Source organism: Carassius auratus, chromosome 7 (assembly GCF_003368295.1).
Source record: "Carassius auratus strain Wakin chromosome 7, ASM336829v1, whole genome shotgun sequence".
NCBI classification, from domain to species: Eukaryota; Metazoa; Chordata; class Actinopteri; order Cypriniformes; family Cyprinidae; genus Carassius; species Carassius auratus.
Window position 1 is genome coordinate 6,482,990 of NC_039249.1, and position 17,284 is coordinate 6,500,273.

At 36.2% G+C, this 17,284-nt stretch overlaps 1 protein-coding gene across 1 annotated transcript in view; it reads left to right on the plus strand.

The window, feature by feature from the left end:
- LOC113105677 (alpha/beta hydrolase domain-containing protein 17C-like) overlaps nt 1-17,284 on the plus strand; it is a 42,162-nt gene that overhangs the window by 15,391 nt on the left and 9,487 nt on the right. Inside the window, exon 2 of the mRNA XM_026266909.1 lies at nt 9,872-10,051. Within this exon, the coding sequence (XP_026122694.1) occupies nt 9,872-10,051 (180 nt within the window). The remainder of the gene's footprint in view (nt 1-9,871; nt 10,052-17,284) is intronic.

Genomic DNA, 17,284 nt, shown 5'->3' on the forward strand with positions numbered 1-17,284 from the left:
CAACCACTGTTTTCTGAGGGAATCTTTAATACCAGATCCAAGTGGGACAGTAGATTATGAATTCGTCAGCGTGAGAAACAACTCATTGGTTTCTCCCGAGTCCTCAAGAGCCCACCCAGACTACTTTCAAGCTAGTCAGAAGTTGTGTTGTGAGTCAGCAGGGCTATTAACTAACGCAGCAGGGAATAGAGCCGCTGGAGCTGTTAGCGCTCACCCGCTGAGACGAGCAGCTGCGTCTCCATCTGATTCTTCTACTAGTCTGTCAGTGAGGCTTATGACTGAGAAACTACTAGTAAGACGCAGACGTCAGAGGCATACAGAGACATGGGTTGAGAGCAGGAAGGGAAGCCAGTGTGTTCTGCAGTGAAGCGTGGACTAATTTTTAACTGCCCTGGGTTTGTGTGACAGACATTGCAACCATAAAATCTGGCTTGTCCTCCTCTGCTTTTCACACCTACACAGTTTTCACCACAGTTCATCTCTCTCCAGTGAATCTTTTATATTTGCTTCCTTCCCTTCATGTAGTCCTTCCCAATTCTGTGAATTGTTTCTGCCTTCGACTGCATGCTGTCTACACCTGCAGACTCAGGCAGGTGTCTTTTTATATAACGTAGTCTGGATCCTGGCTAAACACTCTTGAGTACCTGAGGTCAGGAAAACCAAAAGCTTGGAGGTCGAATGACCTCATATGGGCAAAGATATTTGGGAGTATTGATGAATTTAATTAACCAGGATTCATTTTGCAATTCCAGAAGTTTCAGGGACTTTGTTCTTTAGTAAATCAGTGGTTGCACTTTTTGTTCCTCTTTTGACATTGTTAATTATAACCAGTGCTGGGTAGATTATTTACAGATTGTAGTCTGTTACTGATTACAGATTACTTAATCTTAACTGGATTTAGTAATGTAATCTAGGGAACTCTTAAATGTATTCTGACTATTTTTCTTGTTTTAAACTTGCCATTAAACATACCATATTGAAATAAAAATAAAAAAAAGCAAAGAGAAAGAAAATATTCCATTATTTGATGTCAACATCATAAAGTGCATTAAGAATTGCATTACACCAGGGTTTTCCTAACCGGGGTTAATGTAAGAGGCTATAGTGTGTTCGTGAATTGATAAAAAGCTAATAAATCAGTCATAAAAACTTAAAATAAAAAATATTTTGAAACGAAAACAATCCAAATGAACCAATTGAAAGCTATAAATATTTGCTTTTCAGAAGCATGGACCACAAATTTATTTACTTGACATTTACATGGCCAGTATATATTATAATTGACTAATATAGTCAAAGCCAAATGGTATGACACACAGTAAGAGAAATATTTCAAAGAGAAACGGATTTAGGGAGCACCAATGATTTACCACAATTTTATGAATAATGTATAATCATGTGATCCATATGAAAGTAACAGTAATCTGATTATGAGCATTTTAAAATGTAATCTAATCCATTTATGAGTATTAATTACAATAATCCACTTACGAGTACATATTACATGTAGTAAGTTACTTCCCAGCACTGGTAATAACTTATTAACTAACTACTTACCACACACTAACAAACCCAGTCTCATTAGCGTATTAGTAGACTCTTAGTTCAGGGTTGGAAAAAATTGGCATACTTGCAAAGTTCCGCATAGTCAGTAGAACGTCTGTTGGTACACAATCAAAATAAAGTGTTTGCTCATATTAAGCAGACTATTATCACTGATAGCTGTAGTTAACATGTCACGTGGTTGCAAAGTTACTTTTAGTCAGTTAAATGTCTAAATAAAGTGACACCATAATTGTTTCTAAGAGGGTTAATTTATGTACTTTGAAGTTATCCTATCTCCCCTTGGAAACTTGAAGACAACTAGCAGGCTACTGAATATCTTAATTTGTCTCTGGTGTAATTTGGCACCATTCCATAATTTTTTTTTTTATCCAAATGTAACTTGTACCCTTTAAGTTTTCCTGAATGCCAAGCACTTTTCTTTTTCAACTTCTATTCAACCACCATTTTGGTAAATAAGTCCCACTTTTCCCAATCAAGTCAATTACCAATCAATAATATAAAAATATCACCCAATATTTTTTTTTAAAGAAATGGAGCTAGAGTTTCTACCACTAGAACTGAATTGATTGACATGGTTTGCATGATGATTGGCACCATTAAGTGATAAGTCACTATGGTAAAATCTTTCTTCAGATCTTTCATTTGCATTTGTGGTTTGAAACTTAGAGATGGTCCACCCAAAAATTGAGTACTAAAGACGATATTTTGAATAATGTTTGTCCAAATAACGTTGGACAACATTGACTCTTATTCTAGAGGCAGAAATGAGATTCTTTAAAATATCATCTTGGTTCCATAGTAGGGATGTTGATTACGGATGCACCAAATATTCGGCCACCGAAATTTTTTGGTCGAAAATGGCCCAAAAGTGCATTTTGGGTTTTCGGCCGAAAGACTTTTATCACCAAAACAATACGGCCGAAATGTTGTGATGATTCAAGCAGAAACCGCGACCTGTACGTGCACTTGCATAACGCAGACCACGAGCCCCCACGATATTCACTTCACACCAGTGGGTCTTAATAGAGAACATTCTCTCTCGTTATTCCTTTAATTGCAGCACTAAACAGTCTCCTAAGCAAAGAGGTTGAGATGGACCACTGAGTGAAAACAAGGAAAAGTACACACTGTCAGCAAACGTTTCACCGAGATCTGTTAGGATCCTCTGCACTTCATCGCTACTGTACTTGATCTGTGTTATAAAGACCATTAATTGGATGTGGAAATAAAGCAGCGCGAACAAGAAATGATCCAGGCCGCGATGGAGCGGAGAACCCGCGTGGAGGTGGAGCATTGCACGGAGAAGGAGATCAGAGCTTAGAAAAAAATACTTGTCTCTCTGCACCCTAGTTGTCTGATATGTTCAGTGAAATCCTGCAAGAAAGTGGCTCAAATAATAATACGTAGGTTCTTAAGCTACTATATATGTGACTATCAGATTGTTGCTATATTTATGCTAGACATATTTATTTATGCCCTGTCCCTATTTCAATAACACTCTCTTAAATCTTTCTCAAATGTTAGGCAGATGACAAGCTCAACAGCTTGTCAATGTCTGAAGTCCCCATCCCCAGAAGTGATAAACCTTCTTGTAGTCCTACAGAGAAAAATGTCAAATGCACTTTGTGACTTTATGACCTAAATGCACTTTGTTTTTTATGAAAGAACATTTAATTTTAAAACCTTTCTGCAGGCCAGTGGGCCTGTATTTTATTTTTTAATATACACATGAGTGGGGTCAAGTTAAACATTTTAGTTTGAATTTTATTTGCATAATTTGTAATTGATTTATTACTTTAAACGTTAAAATATATGCAATTGCAATGCTTTGATTTTAGTCAAGTTAGTACACAGTCATAGCAGTAAATGCAATGGTACTAATAATTGGCATAATTTATTTCGGTGTTTTAGTTTTCAGGTTTCGGCCAAAAAATGTCATTTCGGTGCATCCCTAGTGTCGATATTAATTGTTCTCAGCATGATGCAGAGGATGACGGTACTGACTTTTCTAATGTCATTTGTCACATACATGCTTTGTCGCAGTAGCGTACATTCAACTTGAAGCCCCGCTGCGCAGAATGATCAGTATATGACATGAAGTACCGTGAGAGCAATAAGAGAGCAGGTGGATCCTTAAGGCTTTCGTGGTTGATGTCATAGACTCATCCTGCACAGGTCAGGTACAGTTCATATATCTGACTGCTTGTATTTATTGACAAAATTTTATAAATGTGAAGTAAAATGTAAAATTGAGGATGCAGAGCATTGTCAATGCATTGTGATGCATGATGATATTGAATTGAACTGATTCGATGACATGATAAATGTAACTGAACCGTGAATTTGGTGTAGGTTCACACCCCTATTCCATAGAAGAAACAAATTTGTGCAGTTTTGGAACAACCTTGATAACAGAATTTGCATGTTTGAGTAAACTATTTAAAAAGGAGATGGTTTAACCTGGAAGACAAAATCAAATTAGCAGGAGTATTTGCATTTTATTATACCCGTGTGGTGTTTGACTCCAGCGTTGAGAGAAGTAATCTCATGAACCTGAGGTAATCTGGTGTAGGCAGGTCACACTTGACTGCACAGGAAAGCAGTAAAAGAATTTTAAAGTGCTTTAGGAGCTCGTCCTCATGCAGTAAATTAAACCTTTCCATAAAGTTTACATGTGGAGTCTCTCTTTAAAGAGGCATGTGAGGTCAGAGGACAACCTCTTTAAACAACCGTTTCTTACCGTTGAAAGCATGCATGCCACTCGGTGTAACCAGGCATTTTCACTGGACGTTTTATGCGGATGCATTTGCTTTCTGGAGTTTATGGAATAACGTGCTCTGATGTTTAGAACAGAGTCTTTGGGGTCAATTGTGGGATTGAGGTTTTGGGGGATTATTTGTTATTCGCAAGTAGTATTGGTGTGTTGGATAGACTGAAACTCATTTTAGGTTTTGTGATTTGTACTTGAACTGAATGTCTCCTTTTTGCACTGCATTATAGCTGGCTTGTAATGCATAACTGGATCGCCGCCTTTGTACACATGTGATCTTTAAAATTCTGCATAGCTCAATTAGATTTGGAGCTGATCCAGTATCATGCATGATGTGAAATTTCTTAAAATCATGTCTGCTCTGTTCGGTAGGGGCTAAACAAACACCTCTGAATTTTAACCTTGCTAGTGTTAAGCTGCTTTGGATTTTTCTCGCAGTACACCGGACCTAAAAAGTTTGTGTCAGGACAGTTAATGAATTGCTTGAAAATTAGTTATGGTTATTATCAGCAATGCCGGCTAATTAAAATGCCCTTTTCAACCACAGCCAGAAACACTGAACCACATCAGTGTGACATTCAGTTATTGCGGAGAAAAAATGGCATGTGGATGAAGATGCATGAAGTCTTCTAATCCTGCACAGCTGGGAAGCCATGTTAAGGAGGATTTCAGCAAATTAACAACAACTTGTTAACGTTTCAGTTTTGTTGTTTGTACTCTTAGTCAGTGCACAATCTGAAACTTCCACTTTTTTTTTCTATTTTCAAGATGAAGGAAGAATGTGACTAGGTCATGAGGTCAATGTCTTTCAAGTGTAGGGAAGTTCATTAAGTTTAAACTTCAGCTGACTTTGGTCCCTTCATGCCTCAAGTCCTTGTTTGAATGCTTAAGCTGATTCTTGCAAATAAAACAACAAGAGTTGCATCATTAAGTTTTAACATTAAAACTTTTAAAGGTGCTTTAAGCTTTTTTTTAATGGAATAGATATAATCGCATGAATCATTTCAAATTACATAAACTGTTGATTTAAAAATATTGATCGCATTATAGGAAATATTGTAAATTTGTATATGGCATGATTTACTTGCATAGATTCTCTGAATTATGGCTGCACAATTAATCAGATTTCTAATCATGATTACAATTACGGATGCCACTATTACGTAATCATTCAAAATTGCAATTAATCTTTCAAAGTCCACTTGTTATTCTGCGTGTTTAAGATGCCCCCCCCCCACGTTATCTTAAGGGTTTTTACATCGTTTTTATTTTAGTTTTAGTATAACATTATAATAGCTTTCATATAACTTTTTTATAAATTAAAGAAACCAATCCAATGTATAGTTGACATTTGAGACTTAAAACTATAGAACATTACTAAATGTTTTTCAGTTAGTGTTGTTTTAGCTTGTTTCTATTCATATAAAAATGTCATGCAGTTGCGTCAAACAATGGTATAAACCTCATTCAATATAAATTGTGACAATTTACAATTTCAAGGGAATAATTGACAATTATAATTGTCATAATCGTGCCGCCCTACTCTGAATGGTGGCGATATCTTTTGCAGAATCACAATGTGGGTAGTTTTTCCACTAGGCTGTTAAACTATTATTTTAAAAGTTATCATATTCCACCGGTTAACAACCTCAAAGCAAACACTGGGTCTGTCTTTAATAAAGTTATTGATAAAAATCTATCTCCAATAGAGAGATAAAAAAAAAAAATTAAACAGCTGACATTGCTTACATTTAATGTTGCAGTTTTGCACATGTGACTCGATGAGTTTCTATCATGAAGTAATTTGCTTGTTCACCTAAACCATTTCTGAGAGCCCATTCTTGTCATGGGCCCTCTAGAAAAGTAACAGTGCAACTTCAGCCATCAATGAGGTTTGTGGATTCTATAGGATAACATGAGACTCCTCTTGCAAGTAAACACTGCCGCTACTCTATTACACACATCAGTGCTTACTTGAGGAATCATTTGCATATCCATAATTCATATTCATATGGATTACTTAGGACTCTGTAAGGCATAGACTTGCATCTGTTTCCATTGAAAGCCCAGCAGGACATTTACAGCAAGCCTTATTTTCGGGGTAAACCTTTCAGGTTGGCAACAGCATGCGAATTTCAGCCCGCAATCCATCTGTAAATGTTTGCTTTGGCTGAAGGACAGTTTCACGAAACCAACTACTGTGTGTGCGCCGTTCGTCCTGTGCACGATCACAGAGCTCCTCTTATTTTCCCCCAGATTAACATATGCACACAAAAACATGCATCTTTCCCAATCTCAGGTTCTTTTATTGTTTCAGCTCAGGGAAAACACAGCCAATGGCTCATGAGCGTAGCTGTTTGTGCCGCTTCGGCTATAAACACAAATGCATTTTCGTTCCAGTTGTTCCATGGAATCGGACCCGCTGCTTGTTTGGACAAGCCATTTCTCACTGCCTTAATTCAGGCTAAGGAAACACAGCATTTGCATCAACTTGTGTGTTTTCAACATGCTTGTGTTTTCAGTAGTTTTCCACGTTGGAAAAATGGGGATGCTTGTGCTAGACGCAGCGTGTTTGTCCTGGCTCGGAGAGTTTTCCCTCATTCGGAGCTTGATTTCGGATCGATCCCTGATGTTTGCTCAATATGTGGAAATGGATTTGTTTTGGCAGATCCTCAAGGTATTATCACACCCTTGTTCTCGCACCATCAGCAGTTGGATTTTTCTGAAATGATATTTGATTTCAGATAAGAATAATTAATTTAGCTGCGTGTCGAATCAAAAGTTTTTTTTTTTTTTCTCCTTACAGAAAATAAATCTAGCAGTGCGTGAGTGACGGGAAGAATATTGAGGCTTGAAAAGTGTCTCTGATTGGGTTGTTTTGGCCTGGTTCCCTTTCCAAACCAACCCAGGTATCCTGATATCCAACTTCCTTTTCCAAGTGTTTTTTATTTTTTTATTTGGGCCTTTAGAAAAATGACATTTCCTGTTGCCGTGCTGTAGTTGTATAACCTTGCTTTTTGGTTGAATTACTGATGGTTGTTTGAGTTTTTCCAGCTTGACATTTTACTGTGGAGTTTTGTGGAATGTGGTGTTTTTCTCTAAACATAACAGCATGTACTTTTCACCAGAAAGTTCAACTTTTGTCCTCTCCTTTTACACAGCATCGCTGCAGCGTTGTTGAATATCTCGGTGGTCTTCAGCAAGTTGTGAGATGGACAGCAGTATGTTGTTTTTGTCTTCTGTAACCTCCTGTGAGTAACTTCCTTTGCAGTGCTTTTCTTGGATCTTGGTGAATTATCGAGAGATGGGAGATCCTGCAGATCCTCCGAGGGATTGTCTCTGATCCTCAAACAACTTTGTAAATGAAGAGTATGACTGGAAGATCCTTTGTGAGACACCAATCTCAGCTGTCCTCCAGGGTTGTTTGTATCTTCTCTGAAGACTCCATGACTTGCCTTTGCACTGATCTTTGTAGGACACTTAGTCCTAGTGTAGACCGTTTTTTATTTCGCAATAAATAACCTTCTCCGAAGTTAGTTGTGCGTTCTTATAGTTCTGTTCAGAAAGGTTTCCTGTCCAATCAAGTAATTATTAAGTAATTAAGTAATTATTATTTTATTTTTTTTGCCAGTGGACCCTGAAATGTCTTTGTCAGCAATCTTTTAGTGCTTTTGATCTACTTTAAATAACTTTTCGTCAATTGATTAATCAGTTAGAGTTTCACAATGCTGTTGAGCCATTGGTTAAAGGTACAATTGATAAAAAAAAAAAAAAAAAATTCTAAGGCTTTTAAATCGCATCCCAGTCGCGCACACATTTTCGTGCATCATGTTTTCGTACAAGACATAGAAGAAATCATTTTATTTGTATGCTGTTTAATTGTATACAAAAATAATATACATTATATTTTTTGCTGATATATTGTTCCTTTATGACTTGTTAAAAACAACAATAATAAAATAGTAGTAATAATAACTACATGCATCCATAGTTATAGTTTTTTGTTATACATTGTACATTATATCCTTAGTTAACATTCAACAATGAAATGTTCTTTTAAAGCATTAATTACAGTTAATTTCAGCATGTACTAATATATTTTTGATAATTTCAGCATGTACTAATATATTTCTAAAATCAAAACTTGGATCTTTCAGTATTTAGTGTACCTAACATGAACTAATTATAGAGGTATATTTTTGTTTATTAACGTTAACAATGAGTCATAAATACTGTAGCAGATGTATTATTCATTGTTAGTTGATACATAACAACAAAAAAATAATAGTCTTATGTACAAAATTAGATGGTATATTATTATAGTAAAAATGTTTTGGTATACTATTATAGTATAAGTAAATTGTTCCCTCATGGCTGTCAATGTTGATGGTTAAATTAATAATAATAGTAATTTACCGTTAATTTACTATTACCGTTAATTAAAGTTAGAGTTAATTTAAGTAAAATGTTTTTTTTTTGTCTTTTTGTTTTGTTTAGTTGAACTCATGGGACCATTTTATATCATCAGAATGTAAACCTTTCATGTAAAAAAATAAATAAAAATTACTCAAAATGATTTACAAACAAATTTTTCAGACTATAAGCTGCCTCTCTATGTGGAGGGTAATTGATGGAGATGAATTATCATTACCATGTATTTTTGCTCATCTCTAGAAACTTGATTTCCAAGCCTGAATTTCACAGTGTCTATCAGCTCAGTCGCATGGGTGGTTGTTTATTTACAAGAGCGCTCTCAGCCTCCTCTTTTCACCCTGCCTGTAAGATTTGTTTGTGTGGGAGACGGCGATGGAGGCCTCATGTTCCGTTACCTGATAAAATCTCGCCAAAGCTATTTGAGTTCAGAGGCACGTGTAGCCAGCGCTCTCCTCGGGACACTTTGTACTCTTGCGTGTGCATTTCGAGACTTCCACTTCACGGTTGCTTTGTTTCTCTACCTCGTCTCACGCGGCCCTGGGCTAGCCTACGGTAAAAACCTGAAAAAGCCTGATCTGAGGTCAGACTTCAAACGCGTTTGCTTTCTATCAGTAACCAGGTGCCAGACCCCACTGTAAAGCTGCCTGGGAAAGTCAGAGAACAGAAACCTGAAGAGTGTAGCAGTGCATTTTCCCATTTCTTTCTCCATCTATGCCTTGACTTCTCGTCCGCCCCCTCTGGCATTTCCTTTGAGCGCATCTTAAAGTGTCAAATAAAGCTTCAGCCCTGTGTTCATTAGCTTAGGGACTTTTATGAAGCCTGCGAGTTTATATCTGCATGTCTCTATTTTTAATGGTTTCTCTTCTGTTCTTGACCTAACATGCCATTTTGTCCAATTGGATAATCTAATAATATGCCTTGATGGAAATGCATTTTGCCACAAATTGTAGTGTTGCTATAGACACAAATGCAATTCAAATTAAACACCACAAGCTGCTTGTCTTGAGACGTAATTTCACCCACACAGATTTGTACCACACTTGAAGTGGTTATGTAATTTGCAGCTGTTTTTAATTTCTTCTCTTTCTTTGTCTTCTGAAGGTATGGAGTGGCTCCGGAAAACATCATCTTGTACGGTCAGAGCATAGGGACTGTGCCGACGGTGGACCTGGCGTCCCGGTACGAGTGCGCGGCAGTGATCCTCCACTCTCCCCTCATGTCCGGCTTGCGTGTGGCCTTTCCCGACACCCGCAAAACCTACTGCTTCGATGCCTTCCCGAGGTAAGATCCAAACATCTGTGCACCAGAATGCAATGCATGAGAATGCAGACTCCTATAGCAACTGTGCAATTTTAGTGTCCTTGAGAATCTATTATAGCTTGTATTAATATTTTGAATTGTTTATATATTTTTAGTTTTCAGCATAATTAAGTTGAAATATTAGTAGGGCTGTCAAATGATTAAAATTTTTAATCAAATTAATCAGAATTTTCAGTGGATTAATCAAACATGCACCCTCTGCACTCTTGTTTTTGGGAGGTGTTCATTTGCTCTGCCACAATACTTTAGGATCGATATTTTCACGTCCTGAAGGCTTCAAGTGCCAGTAAAACCAAGTAAAAATGCATATGCTTTTCCAAACAGCTGTAATTTTCGCTGCATTACATGTAGGCGTTCTGCGCATGCGCAGTGTGAAACACAGGACACTATAACAGGAAGAATCTCCAGCGTATGAACTACCAAAGTCGTCTCTGTTTATCGAGCTTGGCATGAATGTATTTGAGAGTAACTGGGGTAAACCTTGCGTTAAAAAAATTTGACGTAATTAACGACAAACAACTAATTAACGTCGTTAACGTGCTATTTTTGACAGCCCTAAATATTAGTAAATCATAGTTTTTATAGTTACATAAAATTCCATAAAACACATTTTCATAACATGAAAGAAACTACATTTTTGATTAAAGGGGTCATGACATGGGTTTTTTAATTTTATTGTTGTGGTCCCCTAGGTGCAATTATAGTATTAGTATTAGTAAAAAAAAAAAAAAAATAAATAAATAAACTTTTAAAATGTAGTGAATTATGACATTTTCCCACCCTGTTTCTCATCCTTTGATTCAAACAGTCTGTTTTGGGTTGTTTCCCCTTTAAGAGTTCAGTGTTAACGCCCACTGTTTTGATTGGCTAACGACATTTGACGGAACATTTGCGGATTGAGCGTAACTGTTTAGTAGCGAGTGATGCATTCGAAGCGATGGCTCTTGCAATGATAAAACCTTATATGTTTGAGCCGGAATCAGAGGAAAATGAACCACCACCACAACAACGAAGACTGGATCATCCCGTGTCCACATGGAAAGTGAAACTATTTTGAATTAATAAAAAAATTGTAACCCGAGACACTTGAAAACGGATTATTGTTGCATAATTATTCTATAGTTTAATATTCTAACAGTTCAACATTATTTATCTAATTTCAATGAAATGATAGGGTGTACCGCGGACAAAAATGCATGCACAGGCCATATTTGAAAATGCAGCATTGATAAGGCAACATTTTTAATCTTCTATTACATGTAGGCCTACTAGAAAGGCGACATATTTTCAAGATTCTCTTATACAAATAAACTGCATCCATTTTTCCCTGACGTCAGGATCTTTCGGCAGCATATTCAAAGATGTTGTTTGTCCACAGCCAGGAACAGCACATCTGCGTGGCATTGTAATTTTCCTGTACACAGACCCACTCGCTGTCCGTCGACTGAACACTTGTGAGGCGCGCAGCGCGACAACGATCCGAAATGAGCGTAGTTGTCTAACCCTAACCCTAACCCTATAACCTAATAAAATAACTAAAACTCAAATGTTTACTGTAACTATACATATAAAAAAAGCTAATAAAAACAAATATATCATCGTTCAAAAGTTTGGGCAAAATCCTTTTTCTTTTCTTTTTTTTCTTTTCGAGAAATTTGTACTTTAATTCAGTTAGTGCTCTCAAATGATTAATCGTAATCGCATCCACAAGTTATTTTACATTGTGTATACTGTGTATTTATGTATATATAAATACAAACACATGCATTTATATATTTAAGAAAAATGATGTTTATATATTAAATATATTTATAATATAATTATAACTATGTAAATGTAAATATTTTCAAAATATATACAGTATTTGTGTGCATTCATATACATAATAAATATAAACAGTAAACATACCTGTATTATGTAAACAAAAAACTTTATAAATAAAGATTGAAATAAAACTGAAACGTCTGTTTAATGTGTATTAGCAGCACAGGTGTTTTAATTTCAACTGCAGCAAATCATCATATTAGATTTTGGATTGGTCATGTGATGCTAGTAATGATGCTGAAACTTTTGATAAATGACATTTTTAAAATATTCAAATAGAAACCAGCTATTGCAATATTAGTTCACAATCGGTTACTGTTTTTACGGTGTTTTCGATCAAAAATGTAGCCTTGCTGATCATAAGAAACTTTGAAAAACTAAAAAGCATGCTGTCCTAAAACGTTTGACCGATAGTGTGCATGATCTCAATTTTTATGTATCATTATTTTCCAGTTTTGAGTGCAAAATGCTTAAGATGATCCATGAATGGGCTTCGGGTGGTTTGTTGGCATGTAATAGACTGAAGCTGCACACAGTTCACCGCGGTATTCACAAAGATGCTAGCAGGAACATCAAGAAGCTCAGAATGACCTCATCACTCATACAACAGGGATCTGAATGAGTCGAGAGTTGAAACAGAGTCATGACAAATTTTCCTTGACACAGAGAACCACAGTTACATCTTGTAAACCTCCAGCTTCTCTCAAGCTTTGTTCCCTTACCTCCTTTTTTCCGTTTGTACAGTTTATTTTCACTTCTACACTCTTTAAGTTGGAAGTGACTTGCGTTGCACAACGCTTAGCTAGAAAATGCTAAAACTGAGCAATTTGCCTTCCTTTCTGCAGTTCAGGCGATGCCTTTCAAGTGTCTCACTGCTGTAGCCATTCGTTTTTGTTTTTTGCTTTTAAGGCAAAATTTTTGCATGTTTGTAGAATTGCCAATATGCAAACTGTTATCGTTTTCATTTAATTATGCAACCTAGATTGTGTATATACAGTAGAAATGTATGGTGGAGGTTCTGATATACGGTTTATACTGCAGTATCTCTATGTCCATATGGCTATTAGTAAACGTTAGTTCATAGTTAACATATAACCCCTTTTAAATGCATTTTTAGTTTGATTTTGTGGTGAAAAAAAGCAGAGGCACTACTAACTTGACTTGTTTTTTTTTTTTTGGTAGTGACAGTAGTTTTTTAAAAAATTAAGCTTTTTCCATTTCTATTTTCAATTCATCAATTAATGAAACAAAACGCTGCATGTGAAGCACACACCTTCACTGCTTTCACATGGCATGGCAAATTAACAGGTTTAACACTGATTTTAGCTCTATTTTTGTGTTGAATATTTTACGGAATATCTGTTTTTTATTTAGTTGCATAAACAAGGGTGTTATATTTATAGTAAATGTATTCAAGGTTATTTTTAGTAATTTACATTTTTGTTTGTTAATCTGTGCTTTTCATTTTTTTTCTATCTAGCTATAAAATCTATAAAACTCTTCCTGTTTCAGTAAATTTAGACTGTATACTTATTTCAGTTGGTTGCTAAGGCAATATTCTCATTTTCTTTTTCATTTTAAATAATTTAATATTAATACAATTAAGTTTATTTTAATTATTATATTCTTTGAAATGTGTACTTTTTATTCAGAAAACCAAAATAATGACTTTATTCAACAATTCGTCTCCTCGGTTTATCTCTGCATCACTGTAGCACCATTTTGGAGATAAACAGAGAAGACGAATCGTTGAATAAAGTGGTTATTTTTGTTTTCTTCTCATACAAAAAGTATTTTTGTCACTTCATAATGTTACGGTTGAACAACTGATGGCAGATGGACTATTCTGACAATGCTTTTCATACTTTTCTGGACTTTGACAGTGTATTTTATTTGGCAATCTATGGGAAAGTCACAAGCCTCCCAGTTTCCATCCAAAATATCTTATATTGTTTTCCAAAGACGAACAAAGCTTTTATGGGTTTGGAATGACATGGGTTTGGAGGTAAGTGATTAATGACAACATTTTCATTTTGGGGTGGAGTATTCCTTTCATGCTAGTGCTTCTGTCATTTTAAATGCATCTGTGATACACAGCAGATGCTGGACATGTGGATGATCTATAATTGCAAAGCATAAAGAAATTAACGGCTGGTTATTGTATTGTGCTGCTATTATAAGAACAGAATGAGGGAACTTAAATACTACTCCTAATATGACAGGTCTGCAATTGACACAAGACGTTACTTATAGAGTACAAGCGCACAAATACACTCGCTGCCAGGGATAGAAACTTTGATCCATTCTGTCAAATAAAACCTCCCTCTAAGTCCTCTCAAACCCCAGAATTGCAGGACATCTGTGCTGACAGAAGGTGTGTTTTGCTTGGACAAGTTGTCTTGTACTTGTACTTGTGTAATTGCTCTTAAAAGCCATCCCTGTAACCGGTCACGAAAACCCTTGATCGGTGGCGTGCTGTTATATTACACAGCTTGAAACATGTCAGATTACACAGATTATCGTCAAGTTTTCCTGGTAAAGTCGAAGTAGTTCTTTTGAAACCCCCTGTCGTGATAGTTGACACCCTTGACGGTTTCTGTGAATGTTGCATCGCTTTTCCCAGAAAGCGTCGAGTGAGGCATGCGTTCCCTCTGAATCTCATTCCCTTCATCTCGGCTGTAACCTCCACGTCTGGCAGCGAGATAAAGCCAGTGAGAAACGGCTCACCTGTGCATTGGAGGAGACCTATCTTTATTCCACGCTCACTTATATCAGTCACGATATTCCCTCATCACAACCCACAAACCGTTTAGCTTCAGCTTTCCACAAGTTTGTAATAATGTCTTTTCTGTCACTCTTATTCCCCTGTTGCAGTTTTGCATGCAGCTTCATTTTTAATGTCGCCAAGGTGTTTAAAATCAGACCAACAAAATACGTGACTCACTAAAGTGCTCTTTTAGTAGAGTTATCAAAATCATCATAGCAACTGGTTTGTGCACAGACAAGAGTGATTGTTGCCTGTCATGAGACATTTCTCAGTGATTTCCTGCTTTTAATATGAAATGTTTTTGCAGAGACCGTATGAGGAGGCCAACTGCTTGTAGACAAATCCGTGAGAGAAACTCTATTGCTCAACTGTTGTAAAGTCTCTCATTTCAGTTATCGGTCAAACCAATATCATTGAAAGTTTGGGGTCAGTACAGTTTATAAAGAGTGTTTTCTGCTCCAAAAGGCTGCATGATATTCTGAAATATAGTTGCAATTTTTAATATCTGTTTTTTATTGTAATATATTTTAAAATGTAATTTATTCCTGTTCGAAGCTGAATTTTCAGCATCATTTCATCAGTCTTCAGTGTCACATGATCCTTCAGTAATCATTTTAATATGATGATTTATAAATGAATATTTTGTAACATTAAAATGTCTTTGTTGTGACCAATTTAATGCAACCTAAAAGTAAATTAATTTTTGGACTGTACAAGTGTATCCGAGTTTAAATAGCCGCATATAGTACATGCACAATGAGATAAAGTGAGCGCAAACTGAATTTGCAATCAGTGAGATTGAATGCTTGTCCGTCTGGATTTCTCATCGTGCATCTGATAACACAGAGTGGGTGTCCATGTCTCATCCTCTATTATAATTGTGAGCTCTTTCTGACGAGCTGTCACCATCAGCTTGTGCTTACATTTAAAATAGATTAAAACTGGAGCATTTCAACTGCATGCTGCTTTTTCTGAATTTCAAAGAAGTTGCTATTTTCGGGCCTTATTTCCATCATGTGGAAAACCTGGACAGAATCACCGAACCAGGGGGCTCCACTAGGGGGGCTATTCTGTGTATCCTGTTTTGGAGTAGCTCAAGGCATTTCTCTTTGCCCTGTGTGAAATAATACAGGCAGCTCAAAATACCTGACCGCTGCAAGAACATATGAAATGCAAACTACAGCTTTTGGCAGGATATATCAACCCAGCTAGTAAGATTTTGATAGATGACAATTGTAATCAAGGTAAAGATGATAACAGTGACATACAAGAGTCGTATGTTAGGTGTGCATTTATCCGTTATTTTTGGTGTGCAAATTCACCACACTGATCACTATAACATCACGTTTCTGCTTGAACCACAGTATATTCACGTTGTTGTCAAAGTTAATTTACAGTGAGTGTTTTATACGGTTTATACCAGAGGCATGTTTTGGAGAAATTTGTGAGGATCAGTGGCGTTTATGTACATAAAGAGCATTAGATGCTCCAAACACAGTCACAATCACTTGTTCTGACAGAGCTCACTGTTCGCAGAGTCTCCACACGTGCAGAATATTTCCATTTTTCATTGTATTTTGGTGTGTTTAGTGATTCTGAATGGATCCGTAGTAGTTGCGCTATTCGGAGAGGAGTGGGGCCTCGGAGTAAAAAAAGTTTGAGAACCACTGAACTAAACCATTAAAACAGAATCCAGAAGCATTTAAATTTTAAAATTATAAAAATTATAAATTATTCGGGGGGAAATAAATCAGAATTTTAAGAAATGAAACCGATTTAATAGGGTCCTAAACATTTTTTGCTTCAATTTTAGTACAGCAATGTCATATTGTTTGCTTACAATTTTGGGTTATTGAAATGAAAATGTAACCATTAAATCTGAATCCAGAATAACTTTCTTTAAAAAAAAACGAAATAATAATAAACAGAGTTTTGTAGAAACGGATTACATATTCCATACTGTTTTTTTTTTTTTTTTTTTTTTTTTTTTTTATACAAATTTTCTGCCTGTAATTTTCTTTCAGGTAAAAATAGTATATGCCAAGTGAACTTACTTTCCTTAAATGGGCTTTGGTTTAATTTTTATTTGTCATTTACTTTAGGCTTAGAATGCTACCTTTTGACTGTGATCAGATTTCGCCCTTAAGAGGCATCACAAAAGATGTATGGGTAACCCCTCACAGGAGCTCACATGACTGCTCATTTTGACGTTGACCCGATACTCCAGTGTTTAATTGTCAAGCCCTCTTTGAGATGCTGACGGAGGTCACAGGTCTTCAATCCCTGTTTAAACCATTCATGAAAGACTTACTTGATTTGCACTCAAAGAAGGAAGAAACTGAAGTAGGTCAAAATAATACTAAAATATCCAATTCATTCTTTAAAAGGCATTGAAGTCAAGCCTCGGTTAAGTTGGGTCTGAATCAGGAATCACAATGAGGATTTTTGGATTAAATGCGATTAGACGTCAGCAACCGGTCTGGGACGTCTTTTAATCGCTGATCCCATTTTATCCGACCTCATATTTAAATCTAATTAAATTGCGACAAGATCAAATAGCAAGATTAAGAGCTACACTGGGAAGATTACAGCCATAGCTCTCC